The sequence below is a fragment of the Protopterus annectens genome, chromosome 1.part1, assembly GCF_019279795.1.
Source record: "Protopterus annectens isolate FY-2018-M chromosome 1.part1, PAN1.0, whole genome shotgun sequence".
Taxonomy (NCBI): domain Eukaryota; kingdom Metazoa; phylum Chordata; order Ceratodontiformes; family Protopteridae; genus Protopterus; species Protopterus annectens.
In genome coordinates this window covers 1817371449-1817397466 of record NC_056726.1, presented here as the reverse complement: position 1 = coordinate 1817397466, position 26018 = coordinate 1817371449, and the positions used below count along the sequence as shown (strand labels likewise).

General features: G+C 40.7%; 1 protein-coding gene across 1 annotated transcript in view; it reads left to right on the top strand.

Annotated features, from left to right (window-relative positions):
- The window catches only part of PPT1 (palmitoyl-protein thioesterase 1), a 602088-nt gene extending 576820 nt beyond the window's left edge, over nucleotides 1–25268 (top strand). Inside the window, exon 8 of the mRNA XM_044084806.1 lies at nucleotides 24877–25268. Coding sequence (XP_043940741.1) covers nucleotides 24877–24999 — 123 coding nt within the window. The 3' untranslated portion in view covers nucleotides 25000–25268. The remainder of the gene's footprint in view (nucleotides 1–24876) is intronic.
- Nucleotides 25269–26018: the final 750 nt, after the last annotated feature.

Below are 26018 nucleotides of genomic sequence, written 5' to 3'. Positions count from 1 at the left end.
TTGTTGAAAATAATTACTCATTGTACACCAGGCAGAAGAAGAGAAAATGTATTCCACTAATCAGGAAATGTTGGGAAGCAGGCATGAGATTCATACTGCTGTATCCAGCTGTCTTCAGAATATTCTTTCCTGGAAGGACAATCATTTTTAGATGCAGAACATGCTAAGGAGGAAATATAAAGGTTTGTCCAACAAAACAATTAGCTGTGAAATAGGAGCTTTTGCTTCTTGCTCTTCTGGTAATAAAGACCACAGACAGATTGTGTCTGTGAAACCTTTTCCAGTGTTTCAACAGAAAATACTTGAGACAGAAAAATGCACAAGCGTTGACTAGAAGATCCCAGGGTACTTAGGAAAGGAAGCAGAAACTGGATTTGGGAGATGGAGATATACAAGAATAAAACCAGCAACTCAGAATTCACAAGTGTAGGATTATAAAGCATTAATTATATTTGTGATACATGACAGAAGAAAACCTAAAAATACTGGACTTTTTTGACTTTGTTAAACTTGTAGGGGTCTCTAAAGCATATACCCTACTTCATGTCATTAATGATTGGAGGAACACATAGGAGGAAGAAGGAAAGCGTTAACTGTAAGTAAAACAAACTTTTTTTCTAGGCAGTAATATTTGTATAGTGCATGATATCTGCATGCTATAAAGTGAAGTTTTCACAGTTATTTTCAAGTGTATTGTGGATACTAAAGTAAACAGGTGCCCTGATTTTTTTCCTTCTTTTGTCTTTCTCCTTGTTCAGTTTTAAGAAATGTCAGTACTGCAGTATAAAAAAAAGTCTGTTCAAGAGTATGAAACAGTAAGAAATTATGTGCTTTTTTCTCATTCTTGCATAGGGGAATGACTGCTTTATCTAGTAACAGGTTTTAAGAGAAAGAAAATAAATAAAAATGAACATTGAATATAATAAAGCTCTCCTCTAGCAAATAAATAAATACTTGTAGAAGCAACTCTGTATCTGATTCTCATGTCTCCATGGAGACAGTCTGATAAAGAACAATAAAAATAGAATACTTCTTTATTTTAATGGCTAGGAAATAATGTTTTCTGAAAGCATTCAAGTATTCTCTCATTCTGGGAGAGCAGTAAAGATGAGTCAAAACCAGACAGCACATATTATTAGCACAGGCTGTACCATGCATCTTAGCATGGATAACCATCTTTTTAGGTGAACCCATCAATGAGTGTAGTGTCGGTTTGAGACCATTGTTCCTGTTAGGAAGGTAAAACTTCAATATTTGAAGATGCACATTTTTTTTGTATTTGTATTAAGTTAATAGGTTTTTGGGGTTTATTGAGGGTATATTTGTTTTTTGTTTTTTTTTGTTTGGGGTCTTTCCATAAAACAACAATTTTTGTAAGATGTGATATAGGTTCAAATGGCTGCAACAAGAAACAACTGTATAAAATGTCAACCTGCCAAACGTTAGTGTGTACATGTAACGCAAAAGCTGAAACTAGTTACTTAAAAAAGCTGGTAAAAGTAAAAGGTGGGAATAATAACTTTTAACATAATGACCCTTTTAATATTATCTTTAATAACTGTTATTAGTCTCACAGATATATACAAAAAAGAAAGAGTAGTTAACTTTATTAAAAAATGTAGAGTGCAAATAGCTATGCTACAAGAGACATGTTTAGAAAGAACTGAACATATGAATTTGATAAAGAAAGGTTTTCAGGATAGTTATTCAGTGGAATACCTGGGACAAAGAAAAGAGGAGTACTTATATTAATTGCAAGAGAAGAAAAATATGATAATGGTAGATGTGTAGTACTAAGGGGTTAATGACAAGGGAGGAGGATTACACTGGCATGTATTTATATACCACCTAAAACTGCTACAAAGGAGTTTAAGAAAATTCTGGCAGAAATAATCAGTTTTCATTCAGCAGGGGATATTACTTACAGGTGGGGAGTGAAATTTGATTTGCAGCAGGGAAGGTGTCACTGTGGGGCCCAGAAGGGAAGATATAACAAAGGAGGGTAGATATTTGAAGAAATTTATGAAAATATTTGGCATGGAAGATGTGGATTCAGTAGAGTTGGGAGTGAATTTACATATTACTCCCTAAGATATAAAAACTAGGCTAGGCTAGACAGAACGTGCTTTTAATTGAAAGTTTTGATACTCATTCAATAACTATTTCATGTCACCACCAATAATAACTAAAAAAATGCAGGGAAATGAAGTAAAATGAGACACTGGCACTTTCCCACTTACCCGTTGAAGAGAGGAATTTAAGAATGGGTAGTGGAAATTATTTGGGAGTTATTAGAGAAGGCAGAAATTTCTTCTGAAAATGTAGCTATGGAGTGGGATAAAATTAAAGTGGACTTTAAAACTAGGGTGAAAAGAGAAAGAGAGATGGTTAAGAAGCAACAAGAATTATTTAGCGGGACTGACAAATGTTAGTGTTACAGAATAGGGGGATTCTCACAGAGCAATAAGAAGAGTAATTGCAGAACGCTAGGCAGAAAATAAAGGATTAACTCTAATATGCATGAGTGTAGAAAGATTGCTATTAAGCAGCTATTTTTTGATAATGCCAGAGCGCACAAACATTTAGTGGAATGACCCAAGTAACAGAAAGTAGAAAGGTTGTTGTCAAGCTTAGGGAAGCCTGTAACAAGGAAGATAATGAGATACTGTAGAGGTGCTAGAAATATTTTGGAAATTTTATGAAAGTTTGTATAAAGCAGAGAAATATGGAGATCAAGAAAAGGTACAAACAGAAATGTTTATGGAAGAATTAAATATTCCAAGGTTAGAGATAGACGAGGCTGAATTACTAATAGGATAGAAAGAGTTGAGATAAAAATGGTGATGTATAACCAGTCAAGTAGGAAAGTCCCCAAGAATAGATGGTTTTCCTATGGAAGTTTGGAAACTAGGAGGGAAAATGATAAATATCTGGAAGGTTTTGTTAACAGTAATTTAAGAGGAGGAGAAGCATCAACAATCCTGAAGCTGAATGTAAGAAAATACCACTGTTGTTGGTGGGTCTTGATGCAGAGAAAGTATTAGACAGAGTAAGCTGGGAGTTCGAGCTGGGCAATGGAAGCATTTGCATTCCCTGATAAAAGTGTAAGGTTGATTAGGAGAATATATGAAGGATTGGAGGGGAAAATTCGAGTGGGTGGGTTCCTGTCTCATAATTTCTGTTTGAGCAGTGGAACCTTACAGGGAGTGTCCCCTTTCCCCTTTGTTGTTCGCACTACTTTTAGAACCACTGGCAAAGAAAATAAGATAAATTCAAGGATATAATTGGTATGGTAGTCAAGAAAAGCTGTGTTTATTTGCAGATGATATTATTTTATACCTGCTAAAACCAGAAAAGGACATTTCATTGTTGTGGAACATTCTGAGGCAGTTTCAGATCTTTTTGGGATACAAAATAAATGAAGCTAAAACAAAGGCAGTAGCTGTAAATTATGAATCCACACTGGAATTGGTTCAGCAATGTCCATATTTATGGGGACATGAAAAAATGAAGTACTTAGGAGTATGGATTAAAAACAATTCTGGTGTGGCAGCTAAGGACACGTGGGAAGAGACTAAAGAAAAGATAATACAAAAACCGAGAAATTGAAAGCTTTGTTATGTGGATAGCAGGATACAAGCAATTAAAATGTTTTTAGTCCCTTTAGTTTTATGCACAGGTCAGGCATATTTTTATCAACCAGAGAAGTTGTGGATAGAAATTAATAAAGGGCTGAATGATTTTATTTGGGAGGGGAAGATGGTAAGAGTCAAATGGGATAAGCTGATTCTTCCAGTGGAATAAGGTGGTTTGGGATTAGCCGATTTGAAGGGGTATTTCAGAGCTACACAGTTAAGGCTGTTATACATAGCACAAGCAGAAACCTGTAATTCAAAGTGGAAAGGGATGATGTCGAAGCGGTGGGGGGGGGGGCTCAAGCATCAGAGAGACTGTGATTTTGAATGCAGATCCCTTTGGAGAATAATAGTGACCATTCAGAATATTACATTCATAAATCAGCAGAAAGTATTCTAAGAACTAAGCCAACACAGGAATGGAAAAGGGAGACCATGCAGATAGGGATGACTACAGTTAGGGATACAGATAATAGGCAAGGGGGGCTGGAATTTATTGGAGAAAACTGGTAAAAGAACTAAGGTATTGGGAGTAAGTAATTAGAGAGGGAAGAGGCCAAGAATTTATTTGGGCTGCAGAATAGAGATTGCCTTCCCTGTCAAGGAATGATATCAGAGTATAGGCAAGGAGAAAGAAATGGGGTGATCCTAAGCAAAAGACCAACACTGGTAGAGTTTTTGGTAGAATCTAGAACAGAAGCTGTTGTTAAAGGGAATAATTAGTATGGCATACAAAATATTGCATGATAACTATAAGAATCAATAACTATAAGAATCAATCAGAGGATATTAGAAAGGATTGTGAAAAGCGATTGGATAAGCAAGTGACAAAGAAAGAATGGGGGATATATGCATGTCTCCCAGATATGCAACAAATTCTAGAAGATTTAGGATCTTTGCTTTGAAGTGTTTACATAGGTATTTTTATACCCAAATAAACTCCAAAGAATTTTGCCTCGGGTAGACAGCAGATGTTGGAGGTGTGATGGTGAAGAAAGAGGTAACTGGGAACACATTTTCTGGGAGTGTAATGAGTTGCTAGACTTTATTGATTCCCTGAAAACTGCTCTGTCAGAGATGCTGGGTGAGCAAATTGGTGTAACTACAGTATGGAACTAATTTTCTTGAGCTATTATATGGAATTGGAACTGCCTAGACATACAGTAAGGCCTTGCTGAGTCTAATTATGGTGGCTACCAAAAAAGCAATTACTATTAAATTGAAATCAATGTCTAAACCAACTTTACTAGAAGTAGTGAATATAGTAAGAGAGATAAAACAACTGGAATTGGATCTTTAGAAAAGGGTAGGAGCAAATTATGTAGGAAAAAATGGGAATTGTTGGAACTATACATGCAGAGGAGTTCATAGGTGTTTACTAGGTTAATGACCACAAAGACCTTTTTAAGCCTACCCATGCATCCTAAATCTCTGACAAGTTCTGATACCCTTAAATAAGTGTAAGCATGGGCCTGGGAGATGAACCATTTACAGGTTACCTGTTTGCATCAGAGACATAGGTGCCAAACCAGGGATGAATTTCCGGTTTCCCATCCAGTTGTCCAAGTTGCACTTAAATTGGTTTAGGGAGGAACTCTGCTTCACATGGATGGGGAGCATGTTCCATAGATGGGGTAGTCTCTGGGATACATACCTATCTGTCCATCAGGTCCAATTTATATCATAGGCAAGGTTTATGGGTAATTCTGGTACTGTTTGTTGTATGGATATGCAGGAGGTCCATCAGAGTGGGGTCTGACAATGCTCTGTATGCCAGGCATAGCTCTCACCTCAAAAGCCTGTAGGAGACAGAATACAGGGATAGGGCCTTGAGGCGGTCTGCAGAGGGACATATTACTTATGCCCTGTATTCTTTTAGTGAGGAACCTCTGTGGACGTTCCAGTTGTTGGATATGCCTGGTTAGGTACATACCAAAGGGGGCATTGTACTCAATGATAGGTCTGATGAATGCCAAATACAGTGGAACAATGACTTTCTTGGAGTTAGATGTCATACTTTTGTTTATACATTGTGCAACATAGAATGATTTCCTCACCACTGTAGACAGTTGATGATCAAAGGCTAGATTACTATCTGTTTCCCCAAGTTTCAGACTACTGGGTCCAACTGTAAGGGGTGTGTTGTCAATATGATAGTTGCCAGGGATGGATGACTTCCCAAAGAATACTATTATGCATTTCGTGACATTTAGTTTTAGTCTGTGACTCTGGCACAAGTTGTCTGTGTCAGCCCCTCCTAGATAACATGTGTGTCATTGTGAGATTCAATGACAGCTCATAATTTGCAATCATCTGCAAGTTTAGTCAGCTAGAGACCACTGACATTGGCCTTGAGTTCTGAGAAGTACATGCCAAAAAAGAGCTGTCCAAGGACTGATCCCTGAGGGACACTTCTCCAAGTGTATGGCAGGATATAAATCACTGCTGGAGTAGCCATAGTAACAAGGCTTAAAAGAAGGCAGGTTTTGAATGAGCTATATAATGTTTGACAATGACTGATGAATTATAAGTGATGTATAATGCTTGCAACTACAGTTCTATGAATGTGGTTTCTGATGTATAATGTTTGCAACTAAAATTATATCAGTATGGTTTGTTTTCATTTGCATAAGTGTACAATTGCCTATGTAATACGTGATAATTTAGTAAAGATGTTTCTTGTTTTAAAAAAAATATTCCAGGCAAGACTTTGGCTTCATCTATGGCTTTTTGGAAATGGTTGGCCTTGAAGTATTGTATAAGTAGCAGCTTGGTGCTCTGTGTATACTTTTACAAAGCACTGTAAACTAGATTCCTTCTTCAGGTGTAGGGCAGGATTTGCTAAGACCATACTCCAGGGACTTCTGGACTGTTCCCCTTCCGCCTCCCAGTTATTTTAAGCCTATGGTAATATAACCATATAGCTAAGGCTACTGCTGCAGTGATCCGCATTAAAAACATAGTACAGTTGTGCAAGTAAACTTACCGTAACAATAGATATTCAAAAGATTGCTACTGCAGTGGCTTCTCATTTGGCATAAAAAGTCTTAAGGGCTTTCTGCCCAAACCTCATTTTTCAGTGAGCTTCAGTTCGAGCTACTTAACTCTTGAGTGTGTGGAAGCTGCATTAAGCTTTGGAAGCTGTCCAGCTGTTGTATCCTATGCCAGATATAACCCATGTAACTAAGTCTAGTTTCAGAAGTAATCATTCAAACATCTATTGTTATGGTAGGTTTACTTACACAGCTGTACTATTCTGGTTCAACGTTCAAGGCTATGAAGAAGATTTTTTTCTTTTCTCCTTCTAGGCAGATGACAGGACTTTCATCAACACTGGCGCCTCCCCCAGCTGTTTATTCATCAGCTCTTTATCCTGTTCATCAAAGTTCTCAGGGACAGAGCAGAGTTGTATGCTTTAAAGATATGCACACAAGGTGGAGTGAGTCTTCCACAGATGCTGAAAACTCTCTACCAGAAATCCCTTAGAAGAGAGCTATAATAGGAAGTAAGTAGACTTCCACACAAAGTGACTGACTTGGATAAAGGAAAGGGTTCTCCCTGGTTCTCTTTAGAAGATGTCACCTTTGGTGAGATCCTTGAACTGGTGAAACAAAGGATCTTGGCCATCTGTCCCACCCTTTCTGGCTGAGAAAGTACTCTGAAGCTTATGGCTCTTTCTGGGTGGTACTCCTGCAGACCAGCTTATAGACATGGTCACCAGAAAGGTATACCAGGAACCAGGTATTTTGGAGGCAATTCCCAGGAAACCTGATAAGATTTTAAATCTTCCAAAGGATAGACAGTACTGATCAGAAGGTCCTATGGTGGATTCTGATAGTTTCAGCAGCTATCAAAAAAATAATTTCCGGATGAGTCTTTAGCTGTCCATCCCCACAGCAAGGAGTTTAGGGCTAAGGACATGATGAGAAAGCATGCCTACACCTTGGGTACTTTCACCTTAAGGTTATTAAATTACTTATCACACATGAACTGGTTCCAAAGGGACCCACTGAAAAAGGCTATGGATACTTTGAGGACAGCCTATAATTCAGGAGTCTGTAAAACAGCTTCAGACCACCCAGAAAACCATGTTTAGTATTAACAACCAATCTATGCAACTCTATCACAGTGCAACAAGGACTTCAGGCACCAGCTTGACTGACACATCATGTGTGCCTCTGCATGTGCAACTTTGCAAATAACTTCAAGGCACTGTTTACCAATGAGCCATTCAATGTTTCCTCCTTCTTTGGACTGTCAGTTAAGGATAAATTAATGAGGTGAGACCAGGATGGCAAAATGCTGTCTGAAATAGGAGTCAGATTTGTGGACCTTCAAAGACCTTTTAACAGGAATCAGGATGGACCAAAATTCCTGTAGTTCAAAGGACCCAGAGTCAGTTATTTGACTTTCCCTCAGATAGTGGTGGCCTTAGTAGCGGTGACCCCTTCAGTTGACACCAACCACAAGGTCAAAGAGGTCTGTAAAACCAGGGGTACAGGGAGCTCTTTCAAGGAAGGTAAACCATCGCCCCTAATGGCTTTGTCTGACTTTTTCAGGAGGAGGCTGGGGAGGGTGACTGTCTCAGCACTTTGCAGCATAGATGACCATCGCCAAGGGCAAAAGGATCCAAGATCTAATATCTAGAAGCTGCATCATACCCTTTTCACAGACCCATTGGGCAGTGAAGTCAGAGTTGCTCAGTATTCCACCCCCAACAAAGGTCATCAGCTTTATGGGAGGTTGCTTCCATAATCTAAAAATGATCCATCCAAGAGTTCTCATCAGACCAGAGAAGGTCAGGAATTTACCCAAGATTCTTTTTGGTTACAAAGAAAAAACAGGACCTTAGGCTGGTACTGGATCTCAGCAGCCTAAATCTCTTTGTAAAGAAGACCTGGTTCAAGATGTCATGGTGGTGTTCATTTTGCCATGTCTGAAGGGAAATGATTGGATGAACTTGTTACAGCTCCAGAATGAGTATCAATACACACAGATCACAAAGGAGTCTGAGAAGTTTCTACACTTTTAAGTGGAAGACAATTGGATCCAATTAGGAGTCCTGCCCTTTAGTTTTACCATTATCCCCCTCCCCCCTCCCCAAGGTGGTCACCAAGTGTATGGCAGTAATTACAGCTCACTTGCAGCCCAGAAGGATATGCATCTTCCCATACCCGAAAAACTGACTCTTAGCTGCAACAACCAGAGAATTGTTAATAGAAGCCAGAGATTGCTGTTTGCAGCTCTGCTTTTCCTTGGTCATTTCCATCAGTTACCAAAAATACACCATCAACCTTCTCATTAAAGTTCCTTCATTGAAGCCATGTAGACACATCATCTTGCTGAGTAACCCTCATGGAGGAATGTATACTTTCTCTGTGAAACTGTGTACAATCTCTCATCACTTTTAGTTTTCAAAGTCTTAAGCTTGATGGCAGCAGCAATTATAATTATCTGTTATTCAGTATACTGGCTGACAGATTCAGTGCCAACCTTGCCCCCTCTCCCCCAAAGGACCAATCACAATACCAGTAGATTGCTAGGCACTCAGTATTACTGCTGCACAGGTTAAAACAGCAGTGTCCAAGGCCAAGAATACAGCTTCTGTGCGACCTGACAATATCCCTGGCTGTGTTCTACATGAACTATAGAGTGAACTGGCACCTCACCTGTTTACTCTGTTCAATCACAGCCTCACCTCAGGCTTTGACCCTACCGAATGGCGCACTGCTACAATCGTCCCCCTTCACAAAGGAGGAGCGACTACAGACCCTGGCAACTATCGCCCCATTAGCCTGATGAGTCTGATATGCAAAGCTATGGAACACATCATCATGGACCTATTAAACAAGGCTATAGGGAATCTCCAAACTCTGGATCCCACACAGTTTGGTTTTGTGAAGGGTAGATCATGCCTACTCAACCTGGTCGACTTCTTTGAGCAAGTCATCAGAGCTGTGGATGAAGGCAAGGTGGTTCATACAGCCTACCTTCATCTGGCCAAGGCCTTTGATATCATTCCTCACACAGGAATCATAGAAAAACTCATTAAGCTAGGCATCAACCCCTATATCACTAGGTGGGTTACAAACTGGCTCTCAGATAGAAACCACAGTGTGAAAGTAGCCGATTCCAAGTCAGACTGCCGACCAGTCACGAGTGGAGTCCCACAGGTTTCAGTCCTGGGTCCTCTCCTGTTTGGTATATACTTCTCTGAAATCTAAGCCAAAACAAAGGGACTCTGGCAGACAAAGTTCGCAGACGATTGCAATTTGGGAGCTGTTAACTCCCCAAGTGATGTTGACATCCTACAGAAAGGCCTCACTGAGACCAACGATTGGTGTCAGAACCATGGCCTTAAGCTCAATGTCAAAAAATGTGTCATCATCCCCTTTGGGAAAAACCCAGTTCCCATGAATTACCACATTGATGGTAGTCCACTGAACACAAAAGGTGTTATAAGAGATCTGGGAACACAGGTTGACAGCAGCCTCTCTTTTGACCACCACATTGCCACTGTGGTCAGAAAGTCCTTCTATGTGGCACATCTCATTACTAAGGGTTTTGTATCCAGGAAGAAAGAGGCCATTGTCTCCCTCTACTCTTCCCTTATTAGGTCAATCATCGAGTACAATGCCCCATTTGGCATGTACCTCACTAGACACCTGCAACAACTGGAGAGGCCACAAAAGTACATCACTAAGAGGATCCTAGGCCTTAAACACTTGTCCTATATGGACAGACTCAAAAAAACTCCAACTATTCTCTGGCTCATACCACCTACTTAGAGGCGATCTCTGCTTGACTTACAAAGCTACGTCTGACCCAGCACTGTTAGAAATGCTGCATCTGAAGAAATCCCAGTCCCTCCGCACCACATGCTCCAGAGGCCTCAACCTCATTACCACAATCAGTAGAACAAGCTGGAGGGACAGGTTCATAACCCAGAGACTGCCATGCTATGGAATATACTTCCCATACATGTCAAACAGAACACCTCACTGGCCCTGTTCAAGAGAAATCTTGATGAGTAGATGGGAAATAGAAAATTCACCCCGGGGATCACACCAGTGGCTTTACTCGACAGAGGCGCTGGGAACTAAGGTCAGGTGCCACAGTGCCAAGGTAATCCTATGGGCTAGGCTTGTAAAGGCTCCAGGGCCATTAGCCTAGTACACACCTATGAACATGAAATACTTCACTGGACGTACTGTACACAGTGATCTCAATGGATGAACCCTTCAACAGCCACAGTTCAGATAAGACAGATTTACAAGACTCATTTGAGTTGGTGGCAAACGTCACCCTTCCTGCAGATGGGAAAACCATTCATTTCACCCTCTCCAGCAGCAGTTTCGACCACAAATGCTTTCTGTCTTGGGAGGGGACATTTTGAAAGGAGGATGATTCAAGGTCAGTGGCATCAGATGTAGGCTAATCATCATGTTGGTGTCCAGGAAATGAGGACTGCAAGTTAGAGACTGCCTTCCCTATCAGGGATTGATGTCAGAGTATAGGCAAAGAGAAAGAAATAGGGGGGTCCTAAATGAAAGACCATACTTGTATTGTTTTTAATAGCCTCTAGAACAGAAGTTGCCATTAAAAAAAGAATAATTAGTAGAGCATGTAAAATATTGCACAATAATGATCAATCAGAGGAAGTTAGAAAGGATTGGGAGGAGAGATTGGCTAAGCAATTCACAAAGAAACAAGGTATTAACTTTTAACTTAAAAGAAGACAAGACAACTTTTTCTCTCTTTCAGTAGTATTTAATACACACATGTGGGAAGCCTCATGGAAAGCACCAGGGAGACTCCCAGAACAAAAGAATGCATAAGCTTACATACTGTTAATACTGATGACCGCACAAAAATATCAATTGGACCAATTAGGTCATTACATAAAAACAATTACCAATCAATGGTTTACCTGTAGGCTTAAAGCAGTTCATAGTACTACATCTCTAGGCAGAGAAAGAAAATCTGATGCACTTCCATAAAAGGCACATTTCCTTCTTTTAAGCAAGCTCTTGTTTTTCTGTACTTTTCCACTATTCACAGTTTACTCAGAGTTCACAGTACAAAGTACATGCACGCAGATTGTCACATACCCAATTTCCTTAAACACATGCTTTTGGCCGTTCATATTCTACAATCCCCCATTTGATGCTGTGTAAGCATCAGCATTTAGTCTATCATACATTTGCCCTAAGTCTAACATAACCATGTTGCTGATTCCTTCAATATTGTCACACATTTTTAGTTCATCATTTACATTTATAGCTGCAGGCATATAAAACTTTGGCACCTTTTTAGTAGTTTTGAAAGACATAAATTTTAAAATCAATGCTTTGATTAGAAACACAACAAGAAAGGCAATAATAGCTAATACTGCAATTAATAAAATTAACTTCCAACAGTCCACCTCCCCAACCTGAAAACAGGTGGGTTAACCATGCCCATTTTGAATTATCGGCCTCCTTGGCCTTAGAGAGTTCGGAGACTCTCTGAATCAGTTCAAGATGATTTTCAGTTTCGTGCTAATTATCAGGAATAAATGTACAGCACTCCTCCTGGATTAAAGTGCAAGTTCCACCTTTTGCCGCTAGGGTGAAGTCGAGAACCATACGGTTTTGGAGGACTAGAGCTCTCATAGCAGTCAGTTCATCAGTTGCTAGTTCTAAAGCAGAAAATGTGGCATTGCTTAGTATTTCAAGCAACTTGGACAGCTTTCCCAGTTCCCAAATTGATTTTACTGCTCCGTATGCTGGAATCATTCCAGCTCACAATATGACGTCATCACCCAAGTCCATATGAGGTAGTCCTTTAGTGCCAGCATGAACCAAGTCATGATGATAAATCCATGAAGCATCAACTTGGCCTACCAGATTGGCAGACTTTTTAACCTCTCGAACATTTCGAATTTTTCCTTGCGGTAAAGCAGATACATGTCAGATGGCTGGGACTAAATAACCTAAGAAACCGCTACCAGACCAGTTTCCCGGTAGCCATTTATTGGCTTTTCTATCACATATAACATACAGTCCTCCTTCCAAGAGCATAGTAGAAATGTTTGTAGTAACATTATTATTGAACAATACTTGGGAGAATACATCATATAAATCTAACTTAAGTCGTGAGAGTTGTGAATAATTTGTCATTGTAGGGCTATTTTCGAAGATCCATACATCTTTTGGCCCCAGCATCATTCCAGTCACATTACAAGTCTGCCAGTCTGAATAATTCTTGAATGGTGCAGATATGGAGGCCCAAAACCTATTCCATGCTGTAACATTAATTGACTGTAAGGCTGTGTAGTTAGTAACGGCACATACTCTCTGAATTGTTATAGTGCAATTGCTTGAGCCGACTTTCTTTATTCCCTTTTGTTTTAGGCATAAAATGCCTTGCCGTCGGTATACCAAAGTCAGAGCTACAGTTCGATTTGAATGTATCTTTTTACACAATCCCCCAGAAATGTTAGAGGATGGTGGAATAGTTATTAGTAGATAAAGGACTAGCTGTTATTGGCGGGCCATCATGTGAAGTGGGAAGAGCTGCACAAATCCAGCAATCAGAAACATTGAAGGTAGAAGCGTAAGCATATTTCATGGCTTGATAGATGTTGAAAGGTGGATGCCAAGCAGCTCGTTTGGTTTGATGCGTCCATGGAGCAGGAAATAGAAAAGGTCATATTAAAATTAACAGTACGACAAGAATGACCAGTAGAATGGCTGTTCAGTATTTTTGTGGGAATGGTTGGTGCGCTGGCATGGTCTCAGGAGTTTGAGATTTCCCAAAAGGGTAGATGTTAGGCATCGTCAGGTGCTGGAACAGTTCTATTTCAAATGCGAGTAGCAATGGGAGGAGAAACTGGAGTTGAAAAAGTTAAAGGCTGTTGGTCTTCGGATGGCACAACTTTTTTCACATGCAAAATGTGGATCCAAGTTGGAGATCCTTTTAGTTGCACAGCAGATGATGTTGTCAGAGGAACCAGGAAGGGCCCCTTCCTGCGCGGCTGGAGCGCTGTTTTTCTAGAGAAGGACTTAACGTATACCCAATAGCCTGGTTGTAGGGCAGATGACAGGAAAGGATCCAGAAGATGCTGAGCAGCTACTTGTCAATGGTGAAACTGTAGAAAGGAAACAAGAGATTTGCAGTACAAAAGAATGTCATTATCAAATGCGTCATATTCAGAAAGGGGTGGTGGTGTCATGGGCATACGCAGAGGGCGACCATGAGAATTTCATGAGGAGAAAGACCCTTAGTAAGATACGGTTTTGCTTGCATAGAAAGTAAGGCCAGTGGTAAAGCTTGTTAGACCTGTTTCTGAAGTAACTTTAGCAAGTCTAGTCTTCAATGTCTGATTCATTCATTCAGTAATACCTGATGCCTGTGGCCTATACGGGCAATGAAATTTTAAAGCGATGCCTAACCTTGTACACAATGAATCGACTAACTGAGCAGTAAAATGTGTCCCACGGTCAGAGTATATTTGACAGGGAACACCAAAACGAGGTATCAGTTCATAACACAATTTTTTTGCAACTGAAATAGCATCATTTTTAGCACATGGGTAGGCTACTAACCACCCAGAAAAAACATCAACAGCAGTCAAAACATATTTAATTCGAGTGCAAGGTGAGAGTTCAATAAAGTCCCACTGTAAGGCACAAAATGGTCCCATTGGTTTTGGCAATGGTTGAGCGGGAGATGTAGTGCCTTTTGAAATATGCTGTAAACAAATGGAGCATGTGCTCAGGAAATGTTGCACAGAAGCAGAAAGTCCTGGGGCTTACCAATTCTTTTGGATTTGTTTCATTCAATCCCCAACTGCCGCAGCCGCTATCAATTCAGATCCATGTAAACGGCACCAGTTGTTAACTTTTACCTTAAAAGAAGACAAGACAACTTTTCCTCTCTTTCAGTGGTATTTAATACACATGTGTGGGAGCCTCATGGGAAAACACCAGGGAGACTCCTTGAACAAAAGAATGCATAAGCTTACATACTGTTAATACTGCTGACAGTGCAAAAATATCAATTGGACCAATTAGGTCATTACATGTAAACAATTAACCAATCAATGGTTGACCCATAGGCTTAAAGCAGTTCATAGTACTACATCTCTAGGCAGAGAAAGAAAATCGGATGCACTTCCGTAAAAAGCACATTTCCTGCTTTTAAGCAAGCTCTTGTTTTTCTGTACTTTTCCACTATTCACAGTTTACTCAGAGTTCACAGTACATAGTACATGCATGCAGATTGTCACATACCAAATTTTCTTAAACACATGCTTTTGGCCATTCATATTCTACAGAGGATATATGTATGTCTCCCAAATGTGCAACAAAATCTAGATGATTTAGGATTTTTGCCTAGAAATGTTTACATAGATATTTTTATGCCCCAAATAGACTCCAAGGATTTTTTTCTCAGGTAGGCAGTAAATGTTGGAGGTGTGAAGGAGAACAAAGAGGTAATTGGGAGCATATTTTCTGGGAGTGCGGTGAGTTGGCGGACATAAGGATTCCCTGCAGGATGCACTGTTGGAGATGCTGGGTGGGCAGATTGGTCTGACGTGGGAGATGATTTTTCTGAGCTGTGACACAAAATCGGAATTGTCTACACATGGTAAGGCCTTGCAGTGTCTAATAAAGAAGGCTGCCCGAAAAGCAGTTACTAGAAAATGGAAATCAGAATCTAAACCAGCTATACTGGAAGCAGTGAATATAGTAACAGAGATAAAACAACTGGAATTGAGATCTTTAGAAAAGGGTAGAAGCAAACTACATAGGAAAAAATGGGAATTGTGGAACAATATATACAAGGGAGGAATGAGGCCTAAAAGGCAGTAGGACTTAAATGAGCTATGTACTGTTTGAGTGAGAAAGATTGGGTAGATTATAAGTGATGTATAATGTTTGCAACTGGGATCATGTCAGTATGGTTTGTCATGTAAAATGCTTGCGACTAGGATTGTGTCAGTGTGGTTTGTTTTCATTCATATAAATGTATGATTGTAATAAGTGATGGTTTAATGAAGATGTTTCTTGTTTAATAAAAAGCAGGAATTTAATAATTTATGTAATATTGCTTAGGTTATATGATGTATAGCAATATATGTGAAGTATAATGCTTGTTATGTTAATATAGTTTGATTACTGTTATATGAATATAGATTTGCCTGTGTCACAGGTGATAATTCAATAAAGCTGTTTGAAAAAAAATCCAGGAAATGAGAGCAGTTCTAGTGTTGCAGAAATTGTAGACATGTTACCTCCAGGTGTGATAGCGGTACAGTCAGACAATATGTTGATGGTTTGGTACATCAACAAATAAGGGGGAAGCAAGTCCTACACCCTTTGCTGGAAACATTGGGAGTGTGTCAGTTGCATCTAGACTCATTAATTTCTGGTAGAAATGCAGTTTCCAGGGAGATCCAACTGGCTAGCGCACAAACTCTGCAGGTCTTTCCTTTTACCTTACAAGTAGTCCTTGAAATAAGCAGTACCTCATGAGATGTTCAGTCAATGGGGCCTGCCTTACTGCAAATTTTTCACTTCGCCCTGGAACACCAAGTGTAGGACCTACTGTGTTCTAGTTCCACCTTAGGGCAGTCACCAAGAAATGTTCGTCTGCCAGTGGCCTTTCTGGTCTACAATACATATTCTGTCCTCTGCCTCTGATTACCAAAGTTCTGTAGAAGGCATCTACCTACAATTCCCAAATGATGTTCATTGCCCCATTTTGGCTGAAAACAGGTTTGTTTTTCCCTGCTTAGGCCTCACCCTGAGGAAGCCCCCTTGGCTTCTGGATCCACATTCCAGTCTTCTTTTTCACCCAGATCTTCACAACGTCAGGTTAAGAGCATGGATTCTTCAATTCAATTAAAAGCCAGACATACTTCTCTTTCTGATATAGTGATATGCATACAGCATCTCAGAAGAAGCCCACAAAAAGATTTACAAAAATAATTGAAAAAGGTTCTCTGTCCAGGCCTTTAACCAAGGTTTGGACTTGTATACTATACCTTAGTAGATATCCTCCAGTTTGTGTCTTTTCTCTTTGAATCTGTCATTAAGGAGTAATTAGCTCAATTTCCAACTGCCATCAAGGTTTTAAAACTGTACAGTAACTTTCCATAAACTGTGCAAAGCTTTCCTTAAAGGGGTTTTCCTCCTTTGTCCTTCTTGAAAGGACCCCGTCCCTCCATAGGATCTGAATTTGGTCTTAGAAGGTCTGGCCAAGCCCCCATTTGAACTGGCTTCCTTTACAGACCTGAATACATACTTGTAAGACCATATTTTTTGTGGCATTTATTTCAGCTAGGATATCCGAGTTATCTTATTTTTTATCCTTGTTTTATTCTCCATTAAGACAGAGTTATGCTGAGAGGTAGTCCTTTTGGGCCTAAGGTAGATTCTGAAAACAATATTAATCAGTTCATCAACTTGCCAGTAGTATTCCTAAATTCTTTTAACAAAGAGGAGTACCTTCTACATACTGTAGATTTTCACAGGTAACCCAGATTGTATCTACTCAGAACTGTGCCATTCAGAAAGGATAGCCAGTTTTGTGTCTTTTGCCCCAGACAGATTGGGATCAAAATTTAGCAAGCCATTAAAAAAAAGCTTTCAAGCCAACCTTGTCCAAATGGCTGCCATACTGAATTTCATTGGCTTACTCTTCCAGTGACTCTGCCTTTGGTTTTGAAAGCAGTGTTCTTTCAACAAAATTTATTGCTACAGCCTCTTTTGGAAACTTCTCCATTGATGACATTTGTGTGGCAGGTACTTGGTCCACTCATCATACCTTTTTAAACATTAGAATTTTAACATTGTTTCAAGAACAGCAGCAGTAATTGGTTCTTCAGGTCTAAGTAGTATCCTGTCATGATTCCACCCAAGGACAAAGGTAGCTTGGAATTCTGGCCCAACAGTCATGTTGAACAAACTGATGAAATAGGATACAAAAGTTGTACTCTTAGCATGACAAATCCTTTTCGGCCAAGTCCATTCCACCCAAGGGCAAAGGTAGCTTGGGATTCTGGCCCAACAGTCAGGTTGGACAGATTGATGAAATAAGATGCAAAAGTTGTACCCTTACCATATTGACAATTTTTTTTCAGCCAAGTCCATTCAGTGCAACATCCCCACTTTTTTCCTCCCATCAAATTGTCATGTTCCTGTCTTTCTCATTTTGCTGATGTTGCTTCCTGGATATATAATTTGTGTATTTATTAGGTGGCAGACTCTGTGTGAAGGGAAGATATCCAAGCAGCTGGATCCATGTTCTGTGGAGCCAAAGACTAAATCCTCTGATCCATCAGCTTCTGACAAAGAGATCTGTGTCACTGGATCTGACACAGACTGAGCCAAAGCTCCCTAGGACCCAATATGCATCATCTCTGGACCTTGTCACTTCACATCTACCACCACTGTTTCTAGACAGAAGTCATCATTCTAGGACCTCTTCACTGGGGGCTTCTTATTGTTCTAGGAGTCTGACAGAAGCAGATGTGGAGAAAATGATGAGAACATTTCTCTCTGCACAAATTCAGATGGGAGTTCTCCTGACTCCTACCCCATCAGTTCCAGAGACCTTTACCAGTACTACTGCACCTGTCTTGACTCTTTCTCCGATCTGACCTATGGATCCAGAGTTCCTGGATGTGATGCTTCCATAACTGTGTTGGATCCAAAGAATTTGGTATCTTGTGCTCTGATACCTTCTCTGACTGGACTGACTCCAAGCATGTCAGAGCTGAATGACTCTCGGAGCAGTAGCACCATTGCTAGATAGATCCAAGGTGTTGGAGTTAACTCTGAAGTTGTTGCCCCTCAGAGCCTTAGCTTTGTACAGCTCAGCTCTGACCTCTGCCTTGGGTGTGTTGTTTTTGGGTCAGACGAGCCAATGATTCAGAAGCATGTATATTCTGCACCATTGACCTCCTCGTGCCTGGGGCATTCTTCCTTTGAGTTAGTGGAGAGAGTGTCCTCTACTTCTAGAGGAAAGACAATCTCTCCCCAAACCGATCTTTCCTCTCATTCTTATATGTCTTTGTGCTTGGAGCCTCATCATTGTACTCCACAGGGACAGCCAGTCTAAAGTCTGCAGACTACCCAGCAGGGTATATTCATATTTTCAGACACTTCTCTTGAGCATCCCATCAAAGAAATCCCTAGGAGGAGAAAGTGCAAGCAGAAGCACTTAGACTCTCCTTAAGATACCAATTCTGATGAAGGGGAAGGGTCCGCAAGGTCACCAACTGATGATGTCTCCTTTGCAGACATTCTGGAGATTCTTAAGCAAAGGGGTGGTTGGTCTACCGATAACACTTGCCAAGAGGAATCGGTATTCCTTGGAAGCCTTTGGGTCTGGCCCATCTACCTCCTTGGGTGACTCTACCCATGGATGAACTTGTTGATTTGATCTTTAGGTGGGTGTGGAAGGAACCTGACACTGTTGAGCCAATCTCCAAGAGACCAGACAGGGTCCTGGCACCACTGAAAGGAAGCGAATTGTGGAGCAAAAGAGTACCAGTAGATGCCATGGCTGTAGTAGTGGCCACAGAAAAAGAACTCGCGGAACCGAGTTCATCTGTCCTTTCTCCTAACAGGGAGTCCATGACATTGGACAAATTTGGAAAGGATGAATATGCTTCAGCGACTTTTGCATTCGGGTTGCTGAATTATTTGGCACATTTCACTGGACCTCAGAAGGATTTGGTTAAAGAGCTATCCAGATTTCTCTCTGAGTCCATTACTTCTGAGGCAGAAACCTCTATTGCCTCACAGTTGGCTACCCTACAGTCCATTTCCAATTCATCCATGAGGCTTATTTCACATGCAGCCAAAGGTACCTCAGGGGCGGTGGGATTCAGGCATTTCCATTAAGAGACAGGCTTGGATGCACCTGTGTGATTTTTGTGGAGCCCTTCAAGTCCTCCTTTGTCAGTGCTCCTTTTGATGGAAGTTCTTTGTTTGGCCCTAAAGTTAAAGATACACTATCCAGGTGTGAGCAGGATGGTAAGACCCTGTCTGCAGTGGGCGTACATTTTTTGACCACTCAAAGAACCTTTTCTAGGAATCAATGAGGTGGTTGAAAAATGTGGTTCAGAAAGTCCCAGGGTGCTTTCCATGATCCACATCTAGATAGTTCCCCCAGGAGCAGAGGGGGAAACTCTGAGATGTCCCCAGTACGGCAGAGGAGGCCCGCAGAACCAGAAGTCCAGAGATACTTTCTCTGACAAACCCTTACCAGTTCTCCTGAAAGAACCTTTTCTAGGAATCAATGAGGTGGTTGAAAAATGTGGTTCAGAAAGTCCCAGGGTGCTTCGGCAGAGGAGGCCCGCAGAACCAGAAGTCCAGAGATACTTTCTCTGACAAACCCTTACCAGTTCTCCTGAAAGGAGGCTAGATTGTCCACTTCTGGAGGCAGTTGAGGGTCATCTTTCCCTGCACCAGAGATCCTGGCTGGATTTTTACAAAAGACGTGTAGGGGATTATTTTCAGAGGTTATATACACCCTTCTCCCCCACTTTAACAGTAATCAAAATTCCAGATGTTGCACCAAATCAGAGGAAACTAGCATCACTGGAAATAAAAAAGCTGCTAGAAAGAGTCATCCAAGAGGTCCCCCCCAGACCAGTAAGAGTCCAGAACTTAACCAAGATTCTTTTTAGTGCCAAAGAAAACAGGGGACTGCCAATTTTGTATCTCAGCCATCTGAACAAATCAGTTCAGTATACAAAGTTCCAGATGGTCACTGTTCAGTCCATTTTACCTTTCCCTGCACAGGGTTGAGTGTATGTACTCAATATGTTCAGGATGCATACTATCACATAAAAAATAACAGTTGGTCCAGCAGATACCTACACTTCCAGCTGGGAGCCAGTTATTATCAGTTCAGAGCTCTGCCCTTTGACCTCACCATGGCCCCCAGGGTGTTCACCAAATGCATGGCAATAGTAGCAGCTCACTTGAGATTGCAGGGATTCTGGGTGTTTCTGTAATTAGATGGCTGGCTCATATCTGCTCCAACCAGGTATCTTGTGATAAAAGCACAAGATTTCATACTCTGGCTTTGTTCCATTGTTGGAATTACCATCAGTCACAACAAATCTCATCAAGAACCATCTCACACATTAGAGTTCATAGGGGTCTTTTTCAATACGGTATCAGTGACAGCCTCCCTTCCCATTCCAAGGGTACAAACTATTCAATTTCAAGTCAAAATGATAATTCAGAATTCTTCTCTATCAGCTCAATTGATTCTACAAGTCTTGGAATCAGTGTCCACTGTGATAGTTCTGTTTCCATTAACAAGATACCATATGAGAATTCTTCAGTGGACCCCTAACAACTCAGTGGTCTATTCTGTACCAACCTATGTCCACCAAGATCAGCATAACTCAGGCATGCAAAAAGTACCTCTTGTGGTGGATTCACTCAGATCAGATATTACAAGTCCATCCCTTCATTATTCCTCAGCCCAAAGCCATAGTGACCACAAATGCTTCCCAAATTGGGTTGGGGGGGCACTTCTTGGGAAAGACAGTCCAAGGCACCTGGTCCCTTGAAGAGGCCAATATGCATATTAATGTTGTGGAAATGAGCTGTACTCCTAGCATTGCAGGCCTTTCAAGACTCTCTCCCTTCCATCAGTATTGCAGTTCAGACGGGCAATATCAGTGGTGTATGGTACATCAACAAACAAGGAGGAACCAGATCTTACAACTTGTGTTGAGAAGCTCTGTGTGTGGTAGTGGGCGATCTCATCCAGTCAGTTTCTGATAGCAATGCACATTCTGGGGAAATCCAGCATGGTTGCAGACAAGTTGAGCAGGTCCATTTTATTGCCTCACAAGTGGTTTCTCAACATGAAAGTTTCAGAAAAAGATATTCTGCCAGTGAGGCCAACCTTGCTGCAACCCCCATAAAGAACAAGTGCAGCAGGTTATTTTGCCCTGATTCTCTAACTGGGGAAATCATTGATAGATGCTCTGCTCCATGATTGGCCCCTGTCTCCTTTACGCTTACCCCCCACCCAAGTTTCTCCACAAAACATCTTGATTGAAGAGCACAGTCATCCTCATTGCACCTTATTGGCTTCATCAGATCTGATTCCCTTTTCTTTGGACTCGGTTCATCTAGCATGGATTCTGGATCCAATTCCAGAGATCCTGTCTCTCCTGACAGGCATGATTTACCTAGCATTTCAGGCCTAAAGTTAACTGCATGGTTTCTCCACTTCTATTAATAGCCAGACATTCAAGGCTGTCCTCCCATGTATGTCACATTATTTTGTCTTCCCATAAACCTTCCAGTAGAAAAATCTATAGAGGCAAATGGAAAAGATTTGTTTTTTGGCACAACAAAGAGACATTGACCCTTTTTCTGCACCAGTACTTAAAGTTCTGGAGTTTTTGGCTGCAATTTTTAATGAAGGGGCAAGCTCCCGCACTGTTAAAGTTCAATTAGCCGCCATTTCTGATTTCCACATATGGGTAAATGATTCCTCCTTAGCTTCTTCAAAACTTTGTAAGGCCTTCATAAGGGAAACTTTTCTTCTTAGACCCCTTTTTAAAGATCCAACTCCACTTTGGGAATTGAATTTGGTATTACAATCTTTAACTCCATCAACATTTGAATAATCAGCAAAATGCAAACTAAAATTTTTAACCTGGAAAACCATCTTTTTGGTAGCTAGAACCTCTGCTCGAAGAGTCTATGAACTTCAAGCCCTGTCTTCTAGTCCTTCTCATTTAATTTTCCATAAAGACAGGGTAGCATTACGTACCAACCCCTCTTTCCTTCCTAAGGTGGTGTCAGAATCTAACATCAATCAGTCTATTAATCTTCCAGTTTTCTTTCCAACTTTCACTTACAAAAGAGAATACATATTACATTCGTTGGATGTTCACAGACAGTTACATTTCTGTTTGCATAGAACAAAAGATTTGAGAAAAATAGATCAATTATTTATTTGTTTTGCAGAATCAAACTTGGGCAAACCAGTTACCAAAGTAACTCTAGCCAAATGGATAATAGATTGCATTTCCTTTGTCTACAACAAGTTTGGGTTGTCTTTGTTGAAACCTTTAAGAGCCCATTTAACCAGGTCCATGGCAACTTCATCCTTATTTTTATCCAGGTCCTCCATCTATGATATCCGTGCAGCTGCAACATGGGCTAATCGTCATGACTTTATCACTCATTACAAACTGTATCTGGTCTCAATAGTGCTCAGGAATATCCTTCCTTAGAGTTCTTCTGGGATTCAGATAGCTGGGAACTCTGTCCCACTAGTTGAGAAATGAATGAAAATTGATAACATCAGGTAAAGAAGTTATGTACTCACCATGCTGGTTCCATCTGTGCTGTCCATTTTCATTCTTCCTCAACTCCCCTCCAGCCCTCTACCTTTTTTTTTTTTTGGTTTTTGACTTCTGGAAGAATGAGAAGATAATAATAGAACCAATGCTCCTGCTTTTGAACTCCAGATATTGGTTTCTGTTTTTATATTTGTTTCTATTTTTCCATCAAGCTATAAGTCCAGCAAACCAGATCTGAGGTATGGTAGAGGACTAGAGCATTGTGGGTAAGGGAGGAGCTCAAGAGGTACCAGTATCCACGAGCTGTAAAAAAGTGGCAGAGTCTTATCTGAATGTGTGATACAAACCCAGTAGTTGAGGAAGATTGGAAATGGACAGCACAGATAAAACCTTATAGCGAGTACATAACTTCTTTTTTTGCTATCCATAACGCCACCAGTTCAATATGAATAAACAAGGAACAGGAAGTCGGGAGTGTCAGAGAAGTATGTAAGAGTGGTACAGGTTATGTACGAGGGTAGTGTGACAGCGGTGAGGTCTGCGGTGGGAGTAACGGATGTGTTTAAGGTGGAGGTGGGATTACATCAAGGATCAGCTCTGAGCCCTTTCTTATTTGCAGTGATAATGAACAGTTTGACAGATGAGATCAGACAGGAGTCCCCATGGACTATGATGCTTGCAGATGACATTGTGATCTGTAGTGAGAGTAGGGAACAGGTGGAGGAGACCCTGGAGAGATGGAGATATGCTCTAGAGAGAAGAGGAATGAAGATCAGCAGGACTAAGACAGAATATATGTGTGTGAATGAGAGGGAGGATAGAGGAATGGTGAGGATGCAAGGAGTAGAGGTGGCGAAGGTGGATGAGTTTAAATACTTGGGATCGATAGTTCAGAGTAATGGTGAGCGTGGAAGAGAGTTGAAGAGAGTACAGGCAGGATGGAGTGGGTGGAGAAGAGTATTAGGAGTGATTTGTGACAGACGAGTACCAGTAAGAGTGAAAGGGAAGGTCTACAAGGGGGTAATGAGACCAGCTGTGTTATATGGGTTGGAGACAGTGGCATTGACAAAAAGGCAGGAGTTAGAGCTGGATGTAGCAGAGTTAAAGATGTTAAGATTTGCACTGGGTGTGACGAGGGTGGACAGGATTAGGAATAAGTATATAAGAGGGTCAGCCCAGGTTGGAAGGTTTGGAGACAAAGCCAGAGAGGCAAGATTACGTTGGTTTGGACGTGCTGAGGAGGGTTGCTGAGTATATTGGGGAAAAATATGCTAAGGATGAAGCTACCAGGTAACAGGAAAAGAGGAAGGCCTAAGATAAGGTTTATGGATGTGGTGAGAGAGGACATGCAGGTGGTTGGTGTGACAGAGCAAGATGCAGAGGACAGGAAGAAATGGAAACAGATCTGCTGTGGCGACCCCTAACGGGGACAGCCGAAAGATGATGATAGGCTATATTCCCTTGAAAAGCATTTTAGCTGGACCTACTTGTTGCATCTTTCTGTGGCATAGTATATTTCAAGCATTCAATGCTTCTGTGTCAGTACATTACTGTTTTGGGAGAAACATTTTAATGACTGAAAGTATCTGTGAAACTACAACCTGTTTGCAGTACCATGCCAATCTGGTTGTTTCTTCTGCTAATAGGAAACTTTCTGTTTCCAGTTTTATCATGTTGTTTAAACCCCATAGTTGAAATTGTTACCCCCCCCCCCCAAACAGTTACAAGCACTTTTTAAAGTGGAAGCATTTATAAAAAAGTACTTCAGTATAGTGCTTTGGAGAAGTAGAGCATCTACCATGTGAGCCTCCATTTCATTAAGTTTGATTAATTTCTTTGTTAAATTTCATAAAAGCACCCTCTCACACAGTATTGTCTGTTTTTTCTCTTTTGTTATCTTAGGATCGTCTGGGACTTAAGCAAATGGACAAGGCTGGGCAACTTGTGTTTCTTTCTGCAGATGGGGATCATCTCCAGTTCAGCAAAGAGTGGTTTGTGGAGAACATCCTCCCATATCTGACATAAAAAAACTTGTATGCTCATAGTGCTGTAGAGACAAAGTACCAAAGTCCTACGGATTTTTCAAGCCTGCTGCCTTCTGCTTTAGTAGGTCATCTCCCAGCTGCTGAGATTGACTCGACAAATGTAATGTTTTCTGCACCAAAATAAGGCATATATTTATACTAATCACCAGCCCGCAACAGATTGAGTAGAACAGCGTAATCCTAATCATGGTTTGAAAATTGCTGTGTAATTGCAAAACTATTAAAAACTGAAATTCTGTTGCAAAAACACACATATGATTCATCTTTATATAGTATTGCACTGAAATTGCAAGCTACCACATTTCTTTTGGCTCTAGTGTACATTGAGTGTTATTTTGGAAAAATATTTTAACCACTGTAGGTCAGTAATTACTGTAGATTGAGAACCAGCCATTACAATGGAATAACCATTGTAAAAGTGTATCAGCAGAATTTCAGCTGTGCCATGACTTCTGTATATTTTGAATTCTTCTGCTTTCAAAAATGCTTCATTGGAAGCTAATTATCTTTTAAATGTGAACAGATGAAATAGCATTACTCGTCTCCTATAAAATCTTATAAGGCACATTTTAATTTTATTGATGGTGCTACTTTTACTCAGGGGTATAGCCAGGATTTTCAGATTTGTACTCACAGCTCCTAGACTGCTGCCCCCACCAAGCCACACCCACACACCACACCCACATCTACACATTGCTGTCCGTACACTTCCTTAAACTGCTTACCAGGCCACGCCCCTTTCACAATGCTGCTCCCTGAATGATCATTTGTGAGCCATATGCCAGGATGGTAATTACTTGCATGATGAAGCAGCTTGAGCATTTCATATCTTCATGGGTCAAAAAACAAACTACCTTCTCATTTAAAATTTTGCTGACTTCCTTCCAATGAAGTTGCACCCCACACACACCCAAACACCCATGTATACCAGTTAAATAGAAATATGAAGGCACATGCATGTATACCAGTTAAATAGAAATACCAAGGCATTATCAAATA